The sequence below is a fragment of the Cuculus canorus genome, chromosome 2, assembly GCF_017976375.1.
Source record: "Cuculus canorus isolate bCucCan1 chromosome 2, bCucCan1.pri, whole genome shotgun sequence".
In the NCBI taxonomy this organism is placed as follows: domain Eukaryota; kingdom Metazoa; phylum Chordata; class Aves; order Cuculiformes; family Cuculidae; genus Cuculus; species Cuculus canorus.
The window spans coordinates 5,654,515-5,673,972 of record NC_071402.1 but is presented as its reverse complement, the minus strand read 5'-3'; the positions used below and the strand labels follow the sequence as shown (position 1 = coordinate 5,673,972).

At 42.0% G+C, this 19,458-nt stretch overlaps 1 protein-coding gene across 10 annotated transcripts in view; it reads right to left on the bottom strand.

Moving 5' to 3' along the window:
* The window catches only part of PTK2 (protein tyrosine kinase 2), a 226,772-nt gene that overhangs the window by 102,582 nt on the left and 104,732 nt on the right, over positions 1–19,458 (bottom strand). For all 10 annotated transcript variants that reach the window (XM_054059952.1, XM_054059955.1, XM_054059953.1 and 7 more), the window contains one exon: positions 9,088–9,175. In XM_054059952.1, coding sequence (XP_053915927.1) covers positions 9,088–9,175 — 88 coding nt within the window. The remainder of the gene's footprint in view (positions 1–9,087; positions 9,176–19,458) is intronic.

Sequence of the window (19,458 nt, the reverse complement as noted above, 5' to 3'; positions counted from 1 at the left end):
TCAAGGAGTGCAGGGATAAGATAAAATGTAATGGTTTAAAGATGGAAGAGGGGAGATTTAGATTAGATATTAGAAATAATTTTTTTCCCATGCGGGTGGTGAGGTACTGGCACAGGTTGCCCAGAGGAGTTGTGGATGTCAGGTTGGATAAGGCTTTGAGCAGCCTGATGCAGTAGAAGGTGTCCCTGCCCATGGCAATGGGCTTGGAACTGGATGATCTTTAAGGTACCTTCCAATCTATACCATTCTATGATTCTATGATACACCACATGTGTTTTCCTCACAATTTCACATTCAAAATGGCCAACATTGCTCTGTGTTCAGGCTATTCCTCTTCAGATCACATTTTGTTCCGCGCTTGCAGCAGGTACCACATACATTTCCATCCCGATTCATGACCCAGCTCTTTCCTGGCATCCCACCAGACTAATTTATCCCAAATATTCTGTGGTTTTATAGCATTAAATGCGCCACAGAAAAGCTGCAGCATTCCCTGGAACAAAGACACCATTAGATGAACATGCAACAGTCATGCAGTGCAATTATTCATATCTGTCAGCACCAAACTGCAAAAGGAGATGGTTCCTCCACCTTTTCACACTGGAGCCCACCCCTGGTTCCCAACAGCAGGTTCCTGTCAGACACCCAATTTTCTTCACTACAGAATCAGAATAATCAGATTGAAAGAAGAGTGTTCCAACCCACATTACCACAGCTTCATTAATCTTCTGCAAAATTAAACCTCAAAGATTTGTGCCTCATGTTTTGAATGAAGAACCATGTGCACAAAAGCCCAAAACATATTTCTAGTGTCATCAGTATTTTTAGGAGCCACCTTAATGATAGTAATGGTAATTTTAAAAATATGCATATGAGGAAAACACATGTGTTTCCACCCCTGTTTACCCACCTGATAATATTAAACCGATTATAGAAGCTAAGTCTGCATTAGGGAAAATTAAGGCTTTGGCCTTTCCTAGCCAAGTTAAAAGCCCAGATTCAGTATCAGGGTAACATTCATTTGCCATCTGCCCTCAGCTGCTCCTCCTCTTCGTCTTGCAAGGTCACAGTCTCTATATTATCTGAGGGTGAACTTTGACATCTCTAACTAATTTTGGAAGCTTTTCTGTTAATAATAACGGCATTAGAGACAGGGTGGGGGTGAAATCACCGTCTGATGAGGCTTTGTTAGGGACAGAAGGGCTAAAAATGCTCCCTTCTGTCCAAGCGGGCTGATCTCCAGATGTCACTGCAACACAAACTGCTGCCTCTCTGATCATCAATAAAGTAGGACTGTACTCTTGGGAGCCATATCCTACTCAACCTACTAAGCACGCTTTGCTAACAGCTAATTTTATACCTCTCTCCCACACAGAATTTTGCTTTTCCAGAGCCAATGAGTCCAAGCATCAACGCCACTCAACCCCCCCTTTTTTTTTCATCCACACAACCTAATCACTAATTGGAACAACATTTTGTTCAAGATTACTTATAAAAGACATAGCCAAGCAACAGTACACGGAAATCTGTCCCGAGCATTTAGAATTTATTCTCTTGGATTAGGAGTAATTCACATATGACTGCAAGAAAGAACACCAGCACTATTTTCACCACTCTGTTTGAAAGGTACAAATCTTAAATCAAAACAGCCATTTCTCTTTAGCCTGAGCTCGGCTGACTATTGAAGAGGTATTTAGGAACACGAGTATGTTTTACATTCCCCTCATACAGCACTGCTAACAGAAGACAGACACCTGACACAGCACAACTGGAAGATACCAAAGCAGTTACTTGACTAAACAAGCAGCAAGGCCTACAACAAGGATGTCAGCATCATTTGCAGAGTGTAAATCAACTTCTTAAAAAAAAATGAGTATGTGTATGAGGAATTGTGAATGTCAGCAATTTCAAGAAAGAATATCTTACGTATAATTACTTAGCTGTAAGGAGCAGGCAGGTGATGTTCTGTTTGATTTATAGAATCATTAAGGTTAGAAAAGTTCTTTAAGATAATCAAGTCCAGCCAATTTGGACCAATATTTTTATGATTTTAAAAATATGTTTTACTTATATATATATATATTTAAGTAGCTGCAATTCTTACATTTATTACCACTTCCCTTCAGGGCACAGTTTATGTGTCAACCATTAACTCTTCCCAAAAGATCTTTATTTTTTTTCATTTAAACAGGCTGTCAATATCAGGAAAAACACCGTCTCTTCTTCCTATGTCCTTGATCTTCTTTGAAGTTCTTCCTGCCAAAGTCATTTGCTTTAGGTCTCCTATTTTTATTAGGGTATAAGAGATGTTGTTATTTAATTAGGTTAAAGAGTCTAATTCCCAGCCTGCCCTTCAAATTATATCTCATGCACCTAAGCCTTATAAAACTTTAATCATTAAGTTACTACAGTAATTGCCTAGACTTAAAATTTCCTACATGTTGGGAGTCGGTGTTATAAAAATAATTTAATTTGCATGATGCATTTATCTGCCGCCATATAGAAGTATTTTCATTTAAGGAAAAACATTTTAAGTGTTAACATTGTCTTTTTACAGATACTTCAGACACAGAGCAACATAGTGTCATTTGTCCACAAAAAAACTTCACCTCTTCTTTCTTTATTTTCTTTTTTCCCCCCTTATTTAGAAGAAAACAAGTATCAATTTTTCCTCTTTTCCTTTTAAAACCAGTTTTCTTATGAAAATGAACCTACATTGTACTTGTATGGTGAAACACAGAATCCCTACAGCAGAGAATTCAGCTCAATTTTAGCAGAACACCATTTACCTGCCCTAACTTTGAGATCACCAACTCTCTGCTTGAAATTCCTCCTCTTGTGGATTATACAAAGCCTGGCTCATTTTAAAAAGCAAAATCCAAACACACTCCAGTCCTACGCTCTCCTATATTGTGTATCTGTACACCTCCACTCCAAGGCAGCTCTGTGCTGCTGGCTAGACGAGGCAGCATAGAGAAGAATTCTACACTGATAAAAATCACTTTTTCTTGTTCTTCAGGACCTAAAAAACCCCAAAGTTACTTTAAAAGTCTTCCGTTTGAAGCACAAGGATAGCAACAATGGAACAGCTGATGCCCAAGAGCTGCATCCCCGCTGCTCTCATACAGATGCTCACTCTCTTTTCATCAAAGGATAAACCATCTCCAATTACTGGAGGCCAACATGTTATTCAAGGAGAAATGTGTGCAGGCTCTTGTCCCACAATAAAAGGAAGGCAATTCAAGTAGCTTACGTGTGATTCTCATTATATAAATGTTTTTAAAAGCGGTGTTTTATCTGGATACAAGATATGGCTTTTGTTGCTCATTCAGCTATTAAAGCAAAACGGAGAAGCCTGTCCCTTTTATTTCCACCTCTTGTCACTGAAACAGAGGGATGGACAGACACTCAGCAATAAATTTCACCGACATTTATTTAAAGCAACTGGAAATGTTCTTCAAAAGTACAAGAAAAATGTGAAGTCTAATTTTCATTACTCCAAACCTTCCAATTTTTCATTGTCCTTTTGTACCTCAATGCTTGTTTCCTCTGAAGTTTCCTTGAAACATGGTAAAAATTGATATAAAAAATGGATATCTTTATCAGGGAGTGCAGGGATAGGACAAGAGGCAACTGTTCACGCTGTTAACAGTTTTACACTCTTTTCTTTACTGAAAGACAGTACCTTCAGATTAGACATCAGGAAGAAATTTTTTCCTGTGAGGGTGGGGAGGCACTGGCACGGGCTGTCCAAAGATGTCGTCAATGCCCCAACCCTGGAGGTGCTGAAGGCCATGTTGGATGAAGCTTTGAGCAACCTGATCCAGTGGAAGGTATCCCTGTCCATGGCAGAGGCGTTGGAACTGGATGAACTTTAAGGTCCCTTCAAACCCAAACCATTCTATGATTCTATGATCCTTATTCTTTAGAGATTCACAAAACAGTCAACTGAACAAAAAGGACATTACATATTGATAAAAATTAACATAGTGTTTTTACTCAGCAACCCTATGCACTTCATGTTTAAGGTTCTTTTGGGGGATAGAGGTAACTTTGGATCAGATCTGGGTATAAAAGACAAAGGGATTTGACTAAAGGCTGGCACATCAAACCTACGCCGTGAGCATCTGCCAACTGTGCAGACAACCATAACTCTGGCATTTCCTGATTTTTTACTACTTCAACCTCACAATTCAAACAGCATTGGGTGGGATCCAATTTGCCTAATTTGGCTGAAATTGTAAGCTGTTGGGCCCAAGGGAATAAACACAGTCAGTGGAGAATCACCACCGAAATGCTCCACTTAACGCAAACAAGAGAAGAAACCTCAGGAGAGCTGTCATCCACTACCTCCAGCACCTTCCAAAAGGCAAGGAAAAAGGACACAATTCCAACATTAGTCTGTTCATCAGAGCTCTCAACTGGGATGTAAAATGACAAGCCTTGAGCAAACAACTCCTTCAGCTGAGAGGAGCAGCCTAAGCATCAGCCTCTACCCCCTCTCAAGTCTTCAAGCCTGAAACACAGATGCTTCAATGAACTGCATGGCACCAATATCAGCATGACTAATTCTGATGTTACAAACAAGTTGCTTGGTTTTCCCCCTCACACATGATAATTTTAATCCCTTCCTGTACAGATTGCAAACCAGGGGCACTCCTATGAAAAGTCTCGTTAAGTGTTCTGCTTTTATACTTCCAATTAGAACAGATTACGCCCACTGCAGATGGCAGAACGACCATCGCTGATTACCAACAGCCGCATGTCACGCTACAAAGAGTTCTGGTCACAGGTTCTTGATTTGCTCAAGACTTGAAAATAAAGACTATCCCAAACAAAGAAAGGTCACGGCAGGCATCCTTAAATAGTCAAAATTAAGGTGAAAAAAGGACTTTCACCTATTAGGTCCAAGCTGAGAAGACTTAAATGCTTGCACAATTTATACAGGGCAGTGCACTCGGTGAAGTGAATGGGAGTAGTCATGCGTGTGAAGTTACAAACCCGTGCCAGTTTTCAGTTTAACAGCTTGATAATTGTGGTTTGGGTTAACTGTTTGAATAAACTGTGTCTGTTGACAGCGATTAAGGTAACATTTTGTGATCTTTACAAACCATTCTGAGCTTTTCTGGAAGATGATGACTTGAGGATTCAGTCTCTTAAAATTTCAGCTTATTTTTGAACAACACTGCTGCTCTGCAACTCAAATTCAAGATAATAACTACATTTGCTAAAATCCATGGACAATTCATGGGTGGTAGACACCACCATATTTCTTTTCCTTCTCCATGAACTTTTAAATTAGTTTTATATTTTTAATAAGTCAGACAACATGTGCTTAGATATTACCCAGGTTCTTAGACTCATCTTGAAAAGAACGATTTAGTCATGGGCAGCATCTGGTCCCCAAAATGTTTTTTTTCCTCTTTTATAACACATACAAGACAGCAGCGTATTCAACTTTTACATCCACAAAAGCCAGTCTGATTACAGAAGTGTTAAAAATTCTGTAACTAGGTCCTACATTTGCCATCTTTAACAGTTATTTCTGTGCAGAAAGCTCAAGGTATCTACGTGTGCATGTATGATTTACGTACCTTCAGTTGTTCTTGCTATATACAACATGATGTGTCTGATTGAGAGCTGTGGTTAGCAAAATGTTGTGAGAATGACAATAAGCAAGGAACAGATTGTGAAAAACTATCTTTCCTTGTTTTCTCACATCCCTCTCTGTAGTTGATCTAGTTTATGATGCAGTGTTACTGCTCAAATTCTTTCCCTGCCGCCTTTTCATAAGTCCGCCTTTTCATAAGTCCGCAGGGCTGCCTTAACACCTCACCAGATAAAAGCAATTGTTCTAATTTATTCAAGAGGCCAAGTGAGACTTACAGACCAAAACAGAATCATGGACAGAGGATGACAGCTCTGGAAAAGTTGTGTACCTATTTCCATGACAACGGAGACCCAAATACCTTGCAGTACCCCAGAACAAAGAAACAGGGACTTTTGAAGAACTGGACTTAGAAATACTTCACGATTAGGTGGAGGAGAAAGTGGGAGGGAAAAAATGGAAGTGTGCAGAGCAAGGAGACAAGAACCTCTGATTCTTATTTTATAACAGAACTGGGATTCAGGGCATTGTCAGATTCATGCGACTCATATATTTGCATATAATTTCCTGATGACCTTCATAAACCTTCTCGCTATTCTGAGCCATTTGGATCTGTTTCTAATGATTTCTCCAGAATTAGAATCATAGAATAGTTTGGGTTGGAAGGGACCTTAAATATCATCCAGTTCCAAACCCCCTGCCACGGGCAGGGACACCTCCCATGAGGTGCTGCCCAAGATCAGGCTGTCCAAGGCCCCATCCAACCTGGCCTTGAACACCTTCAGAGATGAGGCAGCCACAACTTCCCTGGGCAACCTGTGCCAGTGCCTCACCGCTCTCAGAGTGAAGAAGTTCTTCATGTCTAGTGCAAATCTGCCCCTCTCCAGTTTATACTCATTGCCCCTAGTCCTATCACTACAAGTCTTTGTAAACAGTCCCTTCCAGCTTTCTTGTAGCCCCCTTCAGGTACTGGAAGGTGGCTATAAGATCTCCTCCGACCCTTCTCTTCTCCAGGATGAACGACCCCAACTCACTCAGCCTGTCCTTGTATGGGAGGTGCTCCAGCCCTCCGACCATCTTCATGGCCCTCCTCTGGACCCATTCCAACACTTCTATATCCTTCTTATGTTGAGGATTCCAGAACTGGACACAATACTCCAGATGAGGTCTCACAGGAAAGGAATAGAGGGCAGAATCACCTCCCTCAATTTAGTAAAAACATGTTTCTCAAAAAATGCTAAAAAATCCTTCTTTGGCATTTTAAATTCGCTTCTTGAAATAAACAGTTTTCTGAGGCACAAGTGAGAGGACGTTATTGGTTCTGAATAGGCCAATGATGCAGTCCAGGAAATTATTTTGGAGCTCATCACCCACTTTAGCATTATGAGAAACATAAATCTCCTATGTTTAAAGCCAGTATGAAGAAACTCACTTTCTGCTGAAGTATAAAGGAACACGATTTGTTGTTTCTACAAGAACCCCTGGCAGTACTAATAAGTTGCCAAAATCCAGACATTTTTGGGCTGAAACAAGCCCACCACACAGATCAGTTAAACTCAAAGACTAAGTCCAGATCAGCACTACACTAGGACTGTCTTCCCGGAAGTCAATTCTATCATATACCAATACAAAAACTTCATCACACATTATAAAATCAAAACTCATTTACCTGAGGCAGGAATGTGTGTGGGCACAATAAAGAACAGAAGACACTTAAGAAATGAGTACAAGTATGTTAATTCTATTGTATATTCTACTTTCAGATGAAGTACTGGGCAGAGGGGAGAACTAGGTTTTCCTTTTTAAAAATTACAGTTCCTTGGATCCTCGTCTGCAAACGTGTTTGTTTGTGAGAGGAGAAGTGTGCTACACTTTGGAGCATCTCCAGTTATATTCCCCCTAATTTTAGGGGATATTGCTCAAGAATTTTGGCAACCTAAGATCAGGGTATTTGTGAATGTCGTAGAGACAACAAAAAGAACAGTAGCCCATGGGAAAAGCTTTCCCTGGTAGAAGCCTTTGGGGTTTGTGCAACATTATCAGCACTTCATATTTCTGTTCTTTCGACATAAGAAAAAGCAATGAAGCTTTGACCAACAAAGCCGGTGAAGGCTCTGGAGAACAAGTCTTACGAGGAGCGGCTGGTGGAACTGAGGCTGTTTAGTCTGTAGACAAGGAGGCTGAGGGAAGACCTAAACACTCTCTACAACTACCTGAAAGGAGGTTGTAGCGAGGCAGGTGTTGGTCTCTTCTCCCAAGAAACAAGTGATAGGACAAGAGAAAATGGCCATCAGGTTGCACCAGGGGGGGTTTAGATTGGATATCGGGAAAAAATTATCTACTGAAAGAGTGGTGAAGCACTGGAAAAGGCTGCCCAGGGAAGTGGTGGAGTCACCATCCCTGGAGGGGTTCAAAAAGCATGTAGATGTGGCGCTTCGTGACATGGTTTAGTAGGCACGGTCACGTTGGCCTGATGGTTGGACTGGATGATCTCAGAGGTCTTTTCCAACCTTAATGAGTATATGATTCTATCAGATAAAAAAAAAATTCCTATTTCAAAACAGAATTCCAGAGCTGTCATGGTGCAGTTCTTGACCTCTGCCATTTCATCTGAGTTCACAGGCCATTTCCCCCTGCCTCTTATTCCTACCTTATTCCATCTCTGCCATGACAATACTCCATAAATACTACTTTAAATACCCTAGACTAAAGCTAAGCCTCCATACTGTAGTATAAAGTATTGCTTAAAACTATGACATAGAAACATATCCGGTCCATCAAGTTGTCAGCGCGAGTAACACAAACTGTTACGCACTAACAATACTGCAGTGTATGAACACAGACTGTGACCATCCGGACACTGGACAAGACCCACCCAACAGGTAGCCATGAAGTAAGGTTAGGTTTCAAATTTCAGAGATGCATGAATTCCTGAAGTAGTGGATACTAAAATCAGTCTAGTTCAGACCACTCTAAAAGACATCCCCATGAAGTTTTACTTTTGAGTTTGTTACTCTAGAAGTAGCTTAAAATTATTTAAGGGAACAAAATGAAGATTTAGATGCTTGATGTATAGAAAATCTTATTATTATGCAGTTTTAATACTCCGTAAGAGATACTCAAATCAACAAAATAACAATATGAGTGGGAAAAAACATACCATGGTTGTGGTGAAAATGCCCATTCAGTTGCACTCGCAAAACCAAAAAAATTAAAGAATTTAATAAAGTGTGAAATAACTGCAAGCAGCCAGCTGAATAACAGTAAATTTTATCTGGTTTAAGAAGACAACTGCAGAATTATTTTGTTTTGGAAAACCACTTCTCAAGGAGAAAGGTGTCATGGGCTTCATGTCTTCTGCTTTTAAAATGCAATCTTGAACTGTACTAGTTTCTGTTTCTGACGTAACATGGTATCCACATAAACAATCCAAAATTTTCCAAATTCAGCCAAAGAAAATGTAGTAGAACGGAACATACCTGCTGATAGAAAAAATTTAGAGTTGGTTTATCCTCAGTGAACTGGTTTAGAAATCCTTTGGGCAAATATCGAATTCTCAATTCATATCTGAAAAGCAAGAAGAGAAACTAGTGAGAAAAACCAAATAATCGAGATTTCCTTGCAAACAAAGTATTTCTTCAAACCTTCTTAAATGTAAGGATAAAATCAAAACACACTCAGAAAACTGAGAGGTAATTTCCTCTTTTGACTGCTCAGAGAACCAAACTAGAATGCAGTACCTAACATTTCCTAAAGAATTTTATGAAGGACCTTTGTAACAGAAGCAAACACAAAGCTCTGCTGCCTTCTCAGAGCTTCAGTGAGGACTTAAGCATTGAGAATGAGGCAGATAAGCTGTTAGGTCTGGATCCATGGGAAGAGAGGCCCTGATTAGGTGAGGACAGCAGATGAGCTGCCATAACAACCAACAAGATGCTCCGGCAACAGCTTTTATCGCTGGTTATCACAAGCATGGTACTCAAAACACAGATCGCACTGCTCCAAGTAAGAGTGGCAACCAGTGTTACTCACTAGGGAGCCACACAAGGACAGGTTGAGTTGGGCTTGTTCAGCCTTGGGCAGCCTTATCTAGTGTGATGTGTCCCTGCCTGTGGCAGGCGGTTTGGAACTAGATGATCTTTAAGGTCTCTTCCAACCCAAACCGTTCTATGATCCTACGATCCCTCAGACAAAACAAGCACTTACTCAAGGAACACGACTCCGCTCTGTTCTGGTTTGAGCTAAAGTCGAATCAGTTTTCTAACTTTAGCTCGGTCTCACCTAAATAATTTCATTTTCTGAAAGATAACTTCAAGGTTTTCAGACAGGGTTCTCTCCAGCAGTGATAACAAGGGGCATCGGTGTGCAGAAAGGCCATTGCTTACACTTATCCCTACAGTAACCAAGGCCATCCTCGAGTCGGTGGGGCGATGTAAGTCAAAGAGGTGAAAAAGGCCGCACCTGCATGAAGGGGTGGACAGGAGAGATGACCCCAAACTCACCAACAGAGCATTCCATCCCATAGACTTAATACCTGGTATAAAACTGAGGGATCACAAGGGTCTCACTCTCTTCTGTGATGGCTGATGTCCAGTAGGGACCTCGTATGTCTGTTTGCCCCAATCCCAGGTCTGGACATTCCTGAATCCAGTTCCTGAGTCCAGCCTCCCTCTAGTCACTCATCTGCCCTGTGCCTGCATTTGTAGTGATGTACAGTCATTGAGGGGTGGGGGCACAAATTCATATATTCCTATATATTTTATTATTTTCTTTTTTTTTTTTTTTTGCTATTATTACTTCATTAAAGCTGGAGTTTAGTTTCCAACCTGTAAGTCTTTTTCCTTCATTTCCCTTTCCACTTTCCCTAGGGGTTGGAGGGATGGGAACCGGAGCCCAACTGCTCAGTTTTAGCTGACAAAATCAGCCAGGCCAGGGCTAAACTGTGACACGCTTCTTCTGTGATCAAGTACTATAAATATTAATCTCTGAACTGTTCCAAAGGTTTTGTAGAGATGTCACAGTCATAGTTTTCAAGTTAACAGCACACCACACACTAAGGGAGATTCAGAATTAGGCTCGATTCATGACCTACACCAAATCTGTATCCCCTGTCAAACCCTAAACTTCTGCTTCCAAACCCTAAATTTAGTATTATTGCTTGTCATAGATTCATAGAATGGTTTGGGTTGGAAAAGGATGATCTTCCAACCTACTGCCATCAGCAAGGACACCTCCCACTGGATCAGGTAGCTCAAAGCCTCAGCCAACCTGGCCTTGAACACCTCCAGGGATGGGGCAGCCACTTCTTCTCTGGACGACCTGTGCCAGTGCCTCACCACTCTCACAGGAAAAAATTTCTTCCTAATATCTCATCTAAATGTCCCCTCTTTCAGCTGAAAACCAGTACCCCTTTTTCTATCCCTGCACTCCTTGATAAAGAGCCCTTCCCCAGCTTTCCTGCAGGCCACCTTTAAACACTGGAAGGCTTTTATAAGGACCCCCTGGAGCCTTCTCTTCTCCAGGCTGAATTATAATTCTAATTATCCCATTAGAAATCAGTAAAATAAAGAAAACATTTAAAAACTGTAAACACCCCCACCCACCATATACAAACTAGGAATATTTAGAATAAAGTTTTTGTACAGTATGGCAAGTTTATTTCATAAAGGAAAATGCAAGCTCAGTTGCCTTGTGCACAGAAAATGTGTTCTTAAACTAGAAATGAAGTCTTCAGACTGCAGGATATACAAGAGAGGTGGAAGACAGCTGAAAGAGGGTAGAGTTAGACTGGAGAGAAGGAAGAAATTTTTCCTGTGAGGGTAGTGAGTCACTGGAACAGGTCACCCAGAGCAGAAGCCTCATCCCTGGAGGTGTTTCAGGCCAGGTTGGATGAGGCTTTGAGGAACCCGATGCAGTGGAAAGTGGCCCTGCCCATGGCAGGGGGGTTGGAGGAGATGATCCTAAAAGGTCCTTTCTAATCCAAACCATTCCCTGATTCAAAGACACAGACAAGTATAAGCAAAAAAAATGATTCAAAGTCACCATTCAGACAAACTCTCAGAAATTACTCGAATTGACAAGGAATGCAGAAACATCTCCTACCACTGATCAGCAGCTGCATCTCATGGTACGTAGCAGATACCTAGTTATTCACTAAAATCTTGCATATAGGCCAACTTGTACCTGCAGGTGTTTAAGTGGGAGAGAAAGGAGTGCAAGCACACTGTCCAGGAGCAGAAAAGCAGCATGAACACACTGTCCGGAAGCAGGAAAGCAGTGCCTTTGCTAACAACCTCTTCTGCCTTATCCCCTCAACTCTACTGCTGAACATCAGTGTAAAGCCCCACACAGAATAAACCAAATCTGTAAAAAATCACTTGCTTGTATTTTTGTTGGCTCCATAACCCAGTGCATTCTAGCTGTCTTTGTAGATTTTAAAATTAAAATTAACACTGCTCACTGAAAACCTGTCATTACCTATTTCTAATTGTTTCCCAGCTACATTTTCTTCTGCTACTCTCTCATCTTTTATCTGTTTCTATTCTAATTCCTCTCCATGGTAGCAGATTTCCACACCACCTTCCAAGCCTCGCTGCATGTAACAGCAAGCAGGAAAAAGTCTATTCCATAGCGAACACCCAACCTCTGAGCAAAGAGTAGCTGACTAACCCGACACCTGAAGGTGACTGGCTAACCAGTAATCCATATTGAGGTACCTCCCAGTTAATTAAAACATTTTCAGCCTGTCCCATTGGGCCTATACTTTCCCAGATCACTGGATGCTAATATAAAATCTGGTGCCTACTCTATTATTGCTCTGATAAATCCTCACAAGGACTGACAAAGGTTGACGTGTGACTCAAGGGTATTACTATGGCACAAGAGACAGACAGTGAAGTCATCCAAGGACAACTCAGGATCTTGCAAATGAACACTGGCCTCTTTTCTTAAGCGCTTTTCCCAGGGCTGGAGGAGTAGGAGGGCAGAAGGTGCTGCATGTCCACAGCAGGGATCCCCTGCAGACCTGGAGAGACCCTGCTGGAGCAGAGACCATCCTGCAGCCCAGGGAAGGGTCTGTGCTGGAGCAGGGAGAGGTGTGAGGATGGAGAAGTGTCCGAGAGGGGCTGGGATGGATGGACCCAAACAGCATCCCTACTCCTTCACTCCTCAGGGGAAAAGGAGTGAGGAGTGGAGGTGGGAATGCGGAAAGGTGTTTGGCAGGGGAAGGTGTTGTTCTCATGTTTGTATTTGTTTCTCACTACTTGAATCCATCTTAATTGGCAATAAGTTAAACTAATTTTCCTGAATTTAAGCCTCTTTTGCCCACGACCACAACTCGGTAAGTGATTTTGTCTTTATTCTTGATGCACAACTTTTCATCCTGTTTTCTCGCCCCATCCTGCTGAGGAGCAAGAGAGAGAGAGAGGGGCTGGGAGGGAGTCTGGCAGCCAGCTGAGGCCACCCACCACAGGGATATCGACTGCCTGACCAAGGTGACCTTTAAATCCTGGAGAGGTGCTGTGATCATTCACATGTGTGTTTCAGACATCTTATTTAATAATGGATACTGAAGATGGGGTTGAATTTTCACACCATACAAATGAAAAGATTCCTTTATGTGATCTCCCAATGTAGCAAGAACAAATCTTGACTGGTGGTGACTCCACATTACCTCTCTTCTGTTTTTCATCCTACAAGCCAAAAATCAGAGACCATTCAGGCCTGAAGGAATGCAATTGGAACTGATCTCAGACCTCCAGCTGGGTATGCATGGTCTTGGTCACCTTGATCTACAGCAGGATTTAGAACATCTTTACTCTCTGGGATTAAAAAAAAATAGGAAAAGAAATCTTTATTCTTTACAGGGACTTTTCTTAACAGAGGAGCCATGAGAAATACTGCTTTTTGAAACAAATCTCATGAGAAAACTAGGTAAGGCAAAACAGCTTGGTTGGGACAGTCACCAAGAGTGACCTTCATTACCTACTTATAACCTAACCTCTTACTATGCCTATAGGAATGAAGAAGCTGACTTCCAAAGGCCAACTGAAGGATGGGCTCAATTTTCAGTATCCTCTAAATCTACTGTCTTTGAAACACAGCCAGCTAGTGAGGATATCAAGTCGCTTTCTCACAAACCGTGTCTGCTGTTTGAGCAAGTATCCCAGCTGATGATCACCTGCCAAATGTTTGATAAAACTGTTACTGGAAGACATACTGCTCTGCATCTGCACTGGGGCGCAGAAGCACTCTGACAAACACTATGGGCCTCTGTGCAGACCTGCAGAAAGGTGAGCATCGACACAGCTTAGTTTTTTGGTGAACTGACCTGTCCACAGCACAGCATACAAAACGAGAACACAGAATGGATTGAGAGCAACCCTGAAGAGAAGGACTTGGGGGTGTATGAGGATGAGAAGCTCAACATGAGCTGGCAATGTGTACTCGCAGCCCAGAAAGCCAACCGTATCCTGGGCTGCATCTGAAGACACATGACCAGCAGGTAGAGGGAGGTGATTCTTCCACTCTGCTCTACTCTTGTGAGATATTGCCTACAGTACTGCCTTCATTTCTGGAGTGCTCAGCACAGGAAGGATATGGATCTATTGGAGCAATTCCAGGAGGGCCACAAAGATGACTGGGGGACTGCAGCACCTCCCATACAAGGACAGACCGAGAGAGCTGGCCTTCTTCAGTCTGGAGAAGAGAAGGCTCTGGAGAGGCATACTAGCAGCCTTCCAGTACTTAAACGGGGCCTACAGGAAAGTTAGGGAGGGGTACTTGCTCAGGGAGTGCAGCGATAGGATGAGGGGTAATGGTTTTCAGTTGAAAGAGGGGAGATTTAGATGAGATATTAGGAAGAATTTTTTTCCTGTGAGGGTGGTGAGGCACTGGCACACGTTGCCCAGAGAAAAAGTGGCTGCCCCATCCCTGGAGGTGTTCAAGGCCAGGTTGGCTGAGGCTTTGAGCTACCTGATTCAGTGGGAGGAGTTCCTGCCCATGGCAGTGGGTTTGAAGTGAATGATCTTTATGCTTCCCTCCAAGCCAAACCATTCTATGACTCTATGATGACTGAGCAGTTCTAGGAGCTTTCCTTTGAGTAACAAGCACTACCTGGGCAGTTTGTGGATCCAAAAAAGAAAGGATGATCCAGCTCTTAGTATTTTGTGGCACCGAAACCACATCAGTCCCAACCATGTACGTTGCTTCCAGCAGGTTCAATTCAGTTCACATCAATAGAAAAGTAACCAGAAAGGAGAAGACAGGAATAAAAAAGGGCAGACAAAGAAGGATCCTTGTGCGAGTTTAATGAACTGAATCAGCTTGCTGAAGGATTAGATAAGCATCAAGGCTTGCAGAAAGAAAGGAAAAGGACTGGCACACTGGAAACAAGACAGGGGTGAAGACAGACTGTGGAGAGGAGAGGCACTGAGCTGTTAGATCAACTCAGTCAACTCCTTAAATGATTCTGCGGGTGGTCTGCCCTTCGTGTCAGTGCCGAGGCATTTGTCTTGAAGCTATTGAGACTTACAGTACAGGACTGCTAAGCACAAGGGATTCCTTTGGGGCATCTTCTTAAAGCTAAAGCATGAATGTCACCCGATTACAAGGACTTGCTTTACCTACAAACCTTAACTACAGAACCAGAAGGTGACTGGCCTGTGGGGAACACAGTGTGTTCCAAGACACACAGTTTATTACCTGAACCTCTTGATATTTCCCTTGTGGGACAAAGAGACCAGTAAACAGAACACTGCTTTGGCACACACCATTTTCAAAGGCAGAAAGGAAAGCTGCTGTGACTGCTGTTTGAGGCTCAGTATTATAAAATATAATGGGGGTTGACGCTATCTGTGATTTAAGAGTCCCACATCCTCCTGACCCCAGTTCACCAAGCTGTACATAGGTAAAGATGAAAGTGAAGGGAGGCTCTTTCACCTTTCTCCCTCATGCCCTTGGAAACAACCAGCCATTAGAAGACAGAGAAGCCGTGGATACCCCATCTCTGGAGGTGTCCAAGACCAGGTTGACTGTGGCTTTGAGCAACCTGATCCAGTGCGAGGTGTCCCTGCCCATGGCAGAGGGGTTGGAACTGGATGATTTTTAAGCTTCTGACCCAAACCATCCTATGACTCTGTGATGAAAATAATAATACTCCTATGAGTGAAGAGTAATTTCTGCATTAAAAAGTAAGTTTAACATGTGCCCTTCTAGCATAAACACTAAGAGGAAACCTGAAGCAAACAGATCCACTCCAGTCTTTATTGCCTTCCCATGAGAAAGCCCTGAAATTTTGTTTCTGCTTCACTTGTCATCTGGGATCACCTCCCATGCAGAGGTACACAAGGCTTCAAACAATAAAATCCTTAAGCAACAATCAACAATTTATGCTACTATGATAGCAACCTAACAGCAGCACCTTTCCTGGAATTCAGGAATGAATGGGACACTGAATTTGGAAAACTACAGCTATTCTAAAGCACGGAATTACACTCGAATTACACAAGACTTCTGCAGTGCTAAATCTTGCATAACACAAAGAAGATAATATTACCTAATGTGACATAAAACACAGCAGACTCCACAATGGTTATTTCCTGAACAAACTACTACAAACAAATAAGCAAGCAGTTCCAATAATGATAACTCTGATCATTTTTGGCACCATGATTCATCTGCATTTAGAATTTTATGACTTTGGATAGAATTATCTTCATTGCAGAGAATAAAATAAAATGGGAGAAGGATATTTGGGTTGATACAGTTAATTAGCATGGACTTCCCTAAAGTAAATGTACAATGAAGATGCAAGCAACATCAATAAGAGGCTTCCACCCAACCTTTACTGCCAATCTTTCTTCTTTGTATAAAATAAACCCCCAACAATATGGGGCCTTTACTGATTTTTATTTCAAACAAACAGACTAAAAAGCCACCACAAGATTGTTCCAACCTTTGCTACCTCATGCAAAATACAAACTTTTTCATAGCAAGAAGAAGGTCAGAGTAGGATATAAAAGCAAACATGAGGATGGGAAAAAAAAAAAAGATTTCCAGTAAGCAATGGTTTTCTGTTCAATTTTTGCAACATAATTAAGGTGATTCACTGGCAGCTCAGAAAGCACAACTGTGTGTCCTCCTGCAATGGAGCTGTTCGGCACAGGAAAGGGGGAAAGAAAACTTGAGATGGCAGAAGAAAGGCTGAGAGAATTGGGGTTATTTAGCCTCGAGAACAGAAGGCTCCAGGGAGACCTTATAGCAGCCTTCCAGCACTTCAAGGTGGCCCACAGGAAAGCTGGAGACAGGCTCTTTATCAGAGAGTGCAGAAACAGGATGGAGGGGGAATGGTTTTAAGCTGAAAGAGGACAGATTTAAATGAGATATTAGGAAGAAATGTTTTCCTATGAGGGTGGTGAGGCACTGGCACAGGCTGCCCAGAGGAGCTGTGTCGGCCCCATCCCTGGAGGTGTTCAAGGCCAGGTTGGCTGAGGCTTTGAGCAATCTGATCTAGTTGAAGACATTACTGTTCAATGCAAGGGGTTGGTACTGGATGATCTTTAAGGTCTCTTCCAACCCAAACCATTCTACGATTCTAATTTTGGGTGACCTTGCCCTGAAGCCCACTATTATTTACTCCTCCTAAGCTCCAAATATAGCTCTGCCATCTGAAGCAGAGTCATATCCTTGTTTCTCCTCTCCACTGGCCTGTCTGCTGTAGGACTGCAAACAGTGCAACATCAAACAAACGCTGAGTATGCGGGAGATGGACTTGATCATGCTAACTTTTGTGTACAGCCCACTGACAGTCAGGGCAACTTCTAGTACCTGGATTAGTCCAGGAGAGCATCTGAGATGCAATTTCTGCACACTGAGTACACAAGCCCTTTTAAATCAGGCGATTAAAAAAAAAAAAAAAAATCACACAAGAGGCAGTTACCAGTTTACTAGCACTATAGGAAGCTTTTAATTTAAGATCCATTCCAAGACTTTGCTCCCTTTACCAATCTTAATATTTTTAGAAGCACTTTCATACGATTTAAACGCTCTGTGTTATGGTATCACAAATGTGACAGCAGCATTTTCATTACACACAGCAAATCTCCATGGGTTTAAAAGGTATGTCAGGCTGCATGGATCCGATAAAACATTAAATGCCACTCTTGAAAGGTATTGAATAATTTACATCTTATCATAGCTCTTTCCTGACTATTTTATACAACTCCTGTCCACAAACTTCAAAACAATCACCTAACTTTGCTTTCAAAAAGCAATTAACTTTGTTCTGCAACGCGAACAATGCTAGTCCCGCTGCCTAACAAAACTGGAACTGACACTTGTATGCTACATAACAAATTTCCATAGCATAAATTATTCACATCTTATACACAGCCCTACTATCATGGAGAGAATTCAGGAATCCCCTGCTTCTCCTGCTTACCAATGGGAAAAATCTTGTGAGGTATGGAAGGAAAAATACTGATGCACATCAGAAACAATAAAACATAATGTGCACAGAAGAGAATGTGGAACGTTTCCAAAACCTAAGTTTTAAACACTCCTAATTTCACAGAATCATAGAATGGTTGCAAGTGACCTTTAAGATCACCCAGTTCCAGCTCCGTGCCATGGGCAGGGACACCTCCCACTGGATCAGGTTGCTCAAAGCCTCATCCAGCCTGGTCTTGAACAGAAATAACCAGGGATGGGGCATCCACAACTTCTCTGGGCAACCTGTGCCAGTGCCTCATCACCCTCACAGGAAAAAAATTCTTCCTAATATCTCATCTAAATCTCCCCTCTTCCCGCTTAAAACCATAACCCCTCATCCCATCCCTGCACTCCCTGATAAAAGCCCTTCGCTAGCTTTCCTGTAGCTCCTTTTAAGTACTAGAAGGCTGCTATAAGGTCTCCCCAGGGCCTTCTCTTCTCTAGGCTGAACAAGGCAAGTTTGTTCTAATTTGTTGTATTTGATTGAAATTTGTGACATCTGTAAGTCGATAATGACTCCATTTGCAAGAAACTAAGCATAGACTATTTACCATAACTCTGTAGAAGATATGTGCAAGCCTTTAAAACAACTAGCAACTCTTAATAAGTAGCAGTTACATTAAGCATTTAAGGTAAGTAGCTGCTGAGAGTGGTGAGGCACTGGCACAGGCTGCCCAGAGAAGCTGTGGATGCTCCATCCCTGGAGGTGTTCCAGGCCAGGTTGGATGAGGCTTTGAGCAACCTGATCTGGTGGGAGGTGTCCCTGCCCATGGCAGGCGGGTGGAACTGGATAATCCCTATGGTCCTTTCCAACCCAAACTATTCTATGTTTCATGAAATTCTGTACTAATTGTGGTTATGAACATAAACCACAAAGACCTGCAATGATCCAGTAACCATAGTCTAAATGTACTTTAAAATTCTGCCTTTCCAGTTTTTACAGTAGACAATTTTAGTTTCCTCTTGTCTTTCTACCAGAAAAGCAGACAATCTTTGCTTTCTTCCTTTCCAACCTGCACCTTCTACCGAGCCTGGACCATCAGCTCGCTCCTTGCCTTTTCGGCTCACTCTGCTAAAAAGCTGAAGAATCACAGAATCATAGACTAGTTTGCGTTGGAAGGGACCTAAAAGATCACAGGTTGTATCACTTCTTTTAACCAATCAACTGGTATCATGAAACTATCTTAGCAAATGTACCTATGCTATGGGAAAACAAAACTCCACAGTTACCTTCCCATTGTTCATTGGTCATGGAGCAAATGAAGATCCAAAATAGAGGGCAGGTGTCACTCATCGCTCTGAGCCTTGATTCATTACCCAATAAATAATTTTACATCTGGGTAGTTTTACAGCAGCAGAGA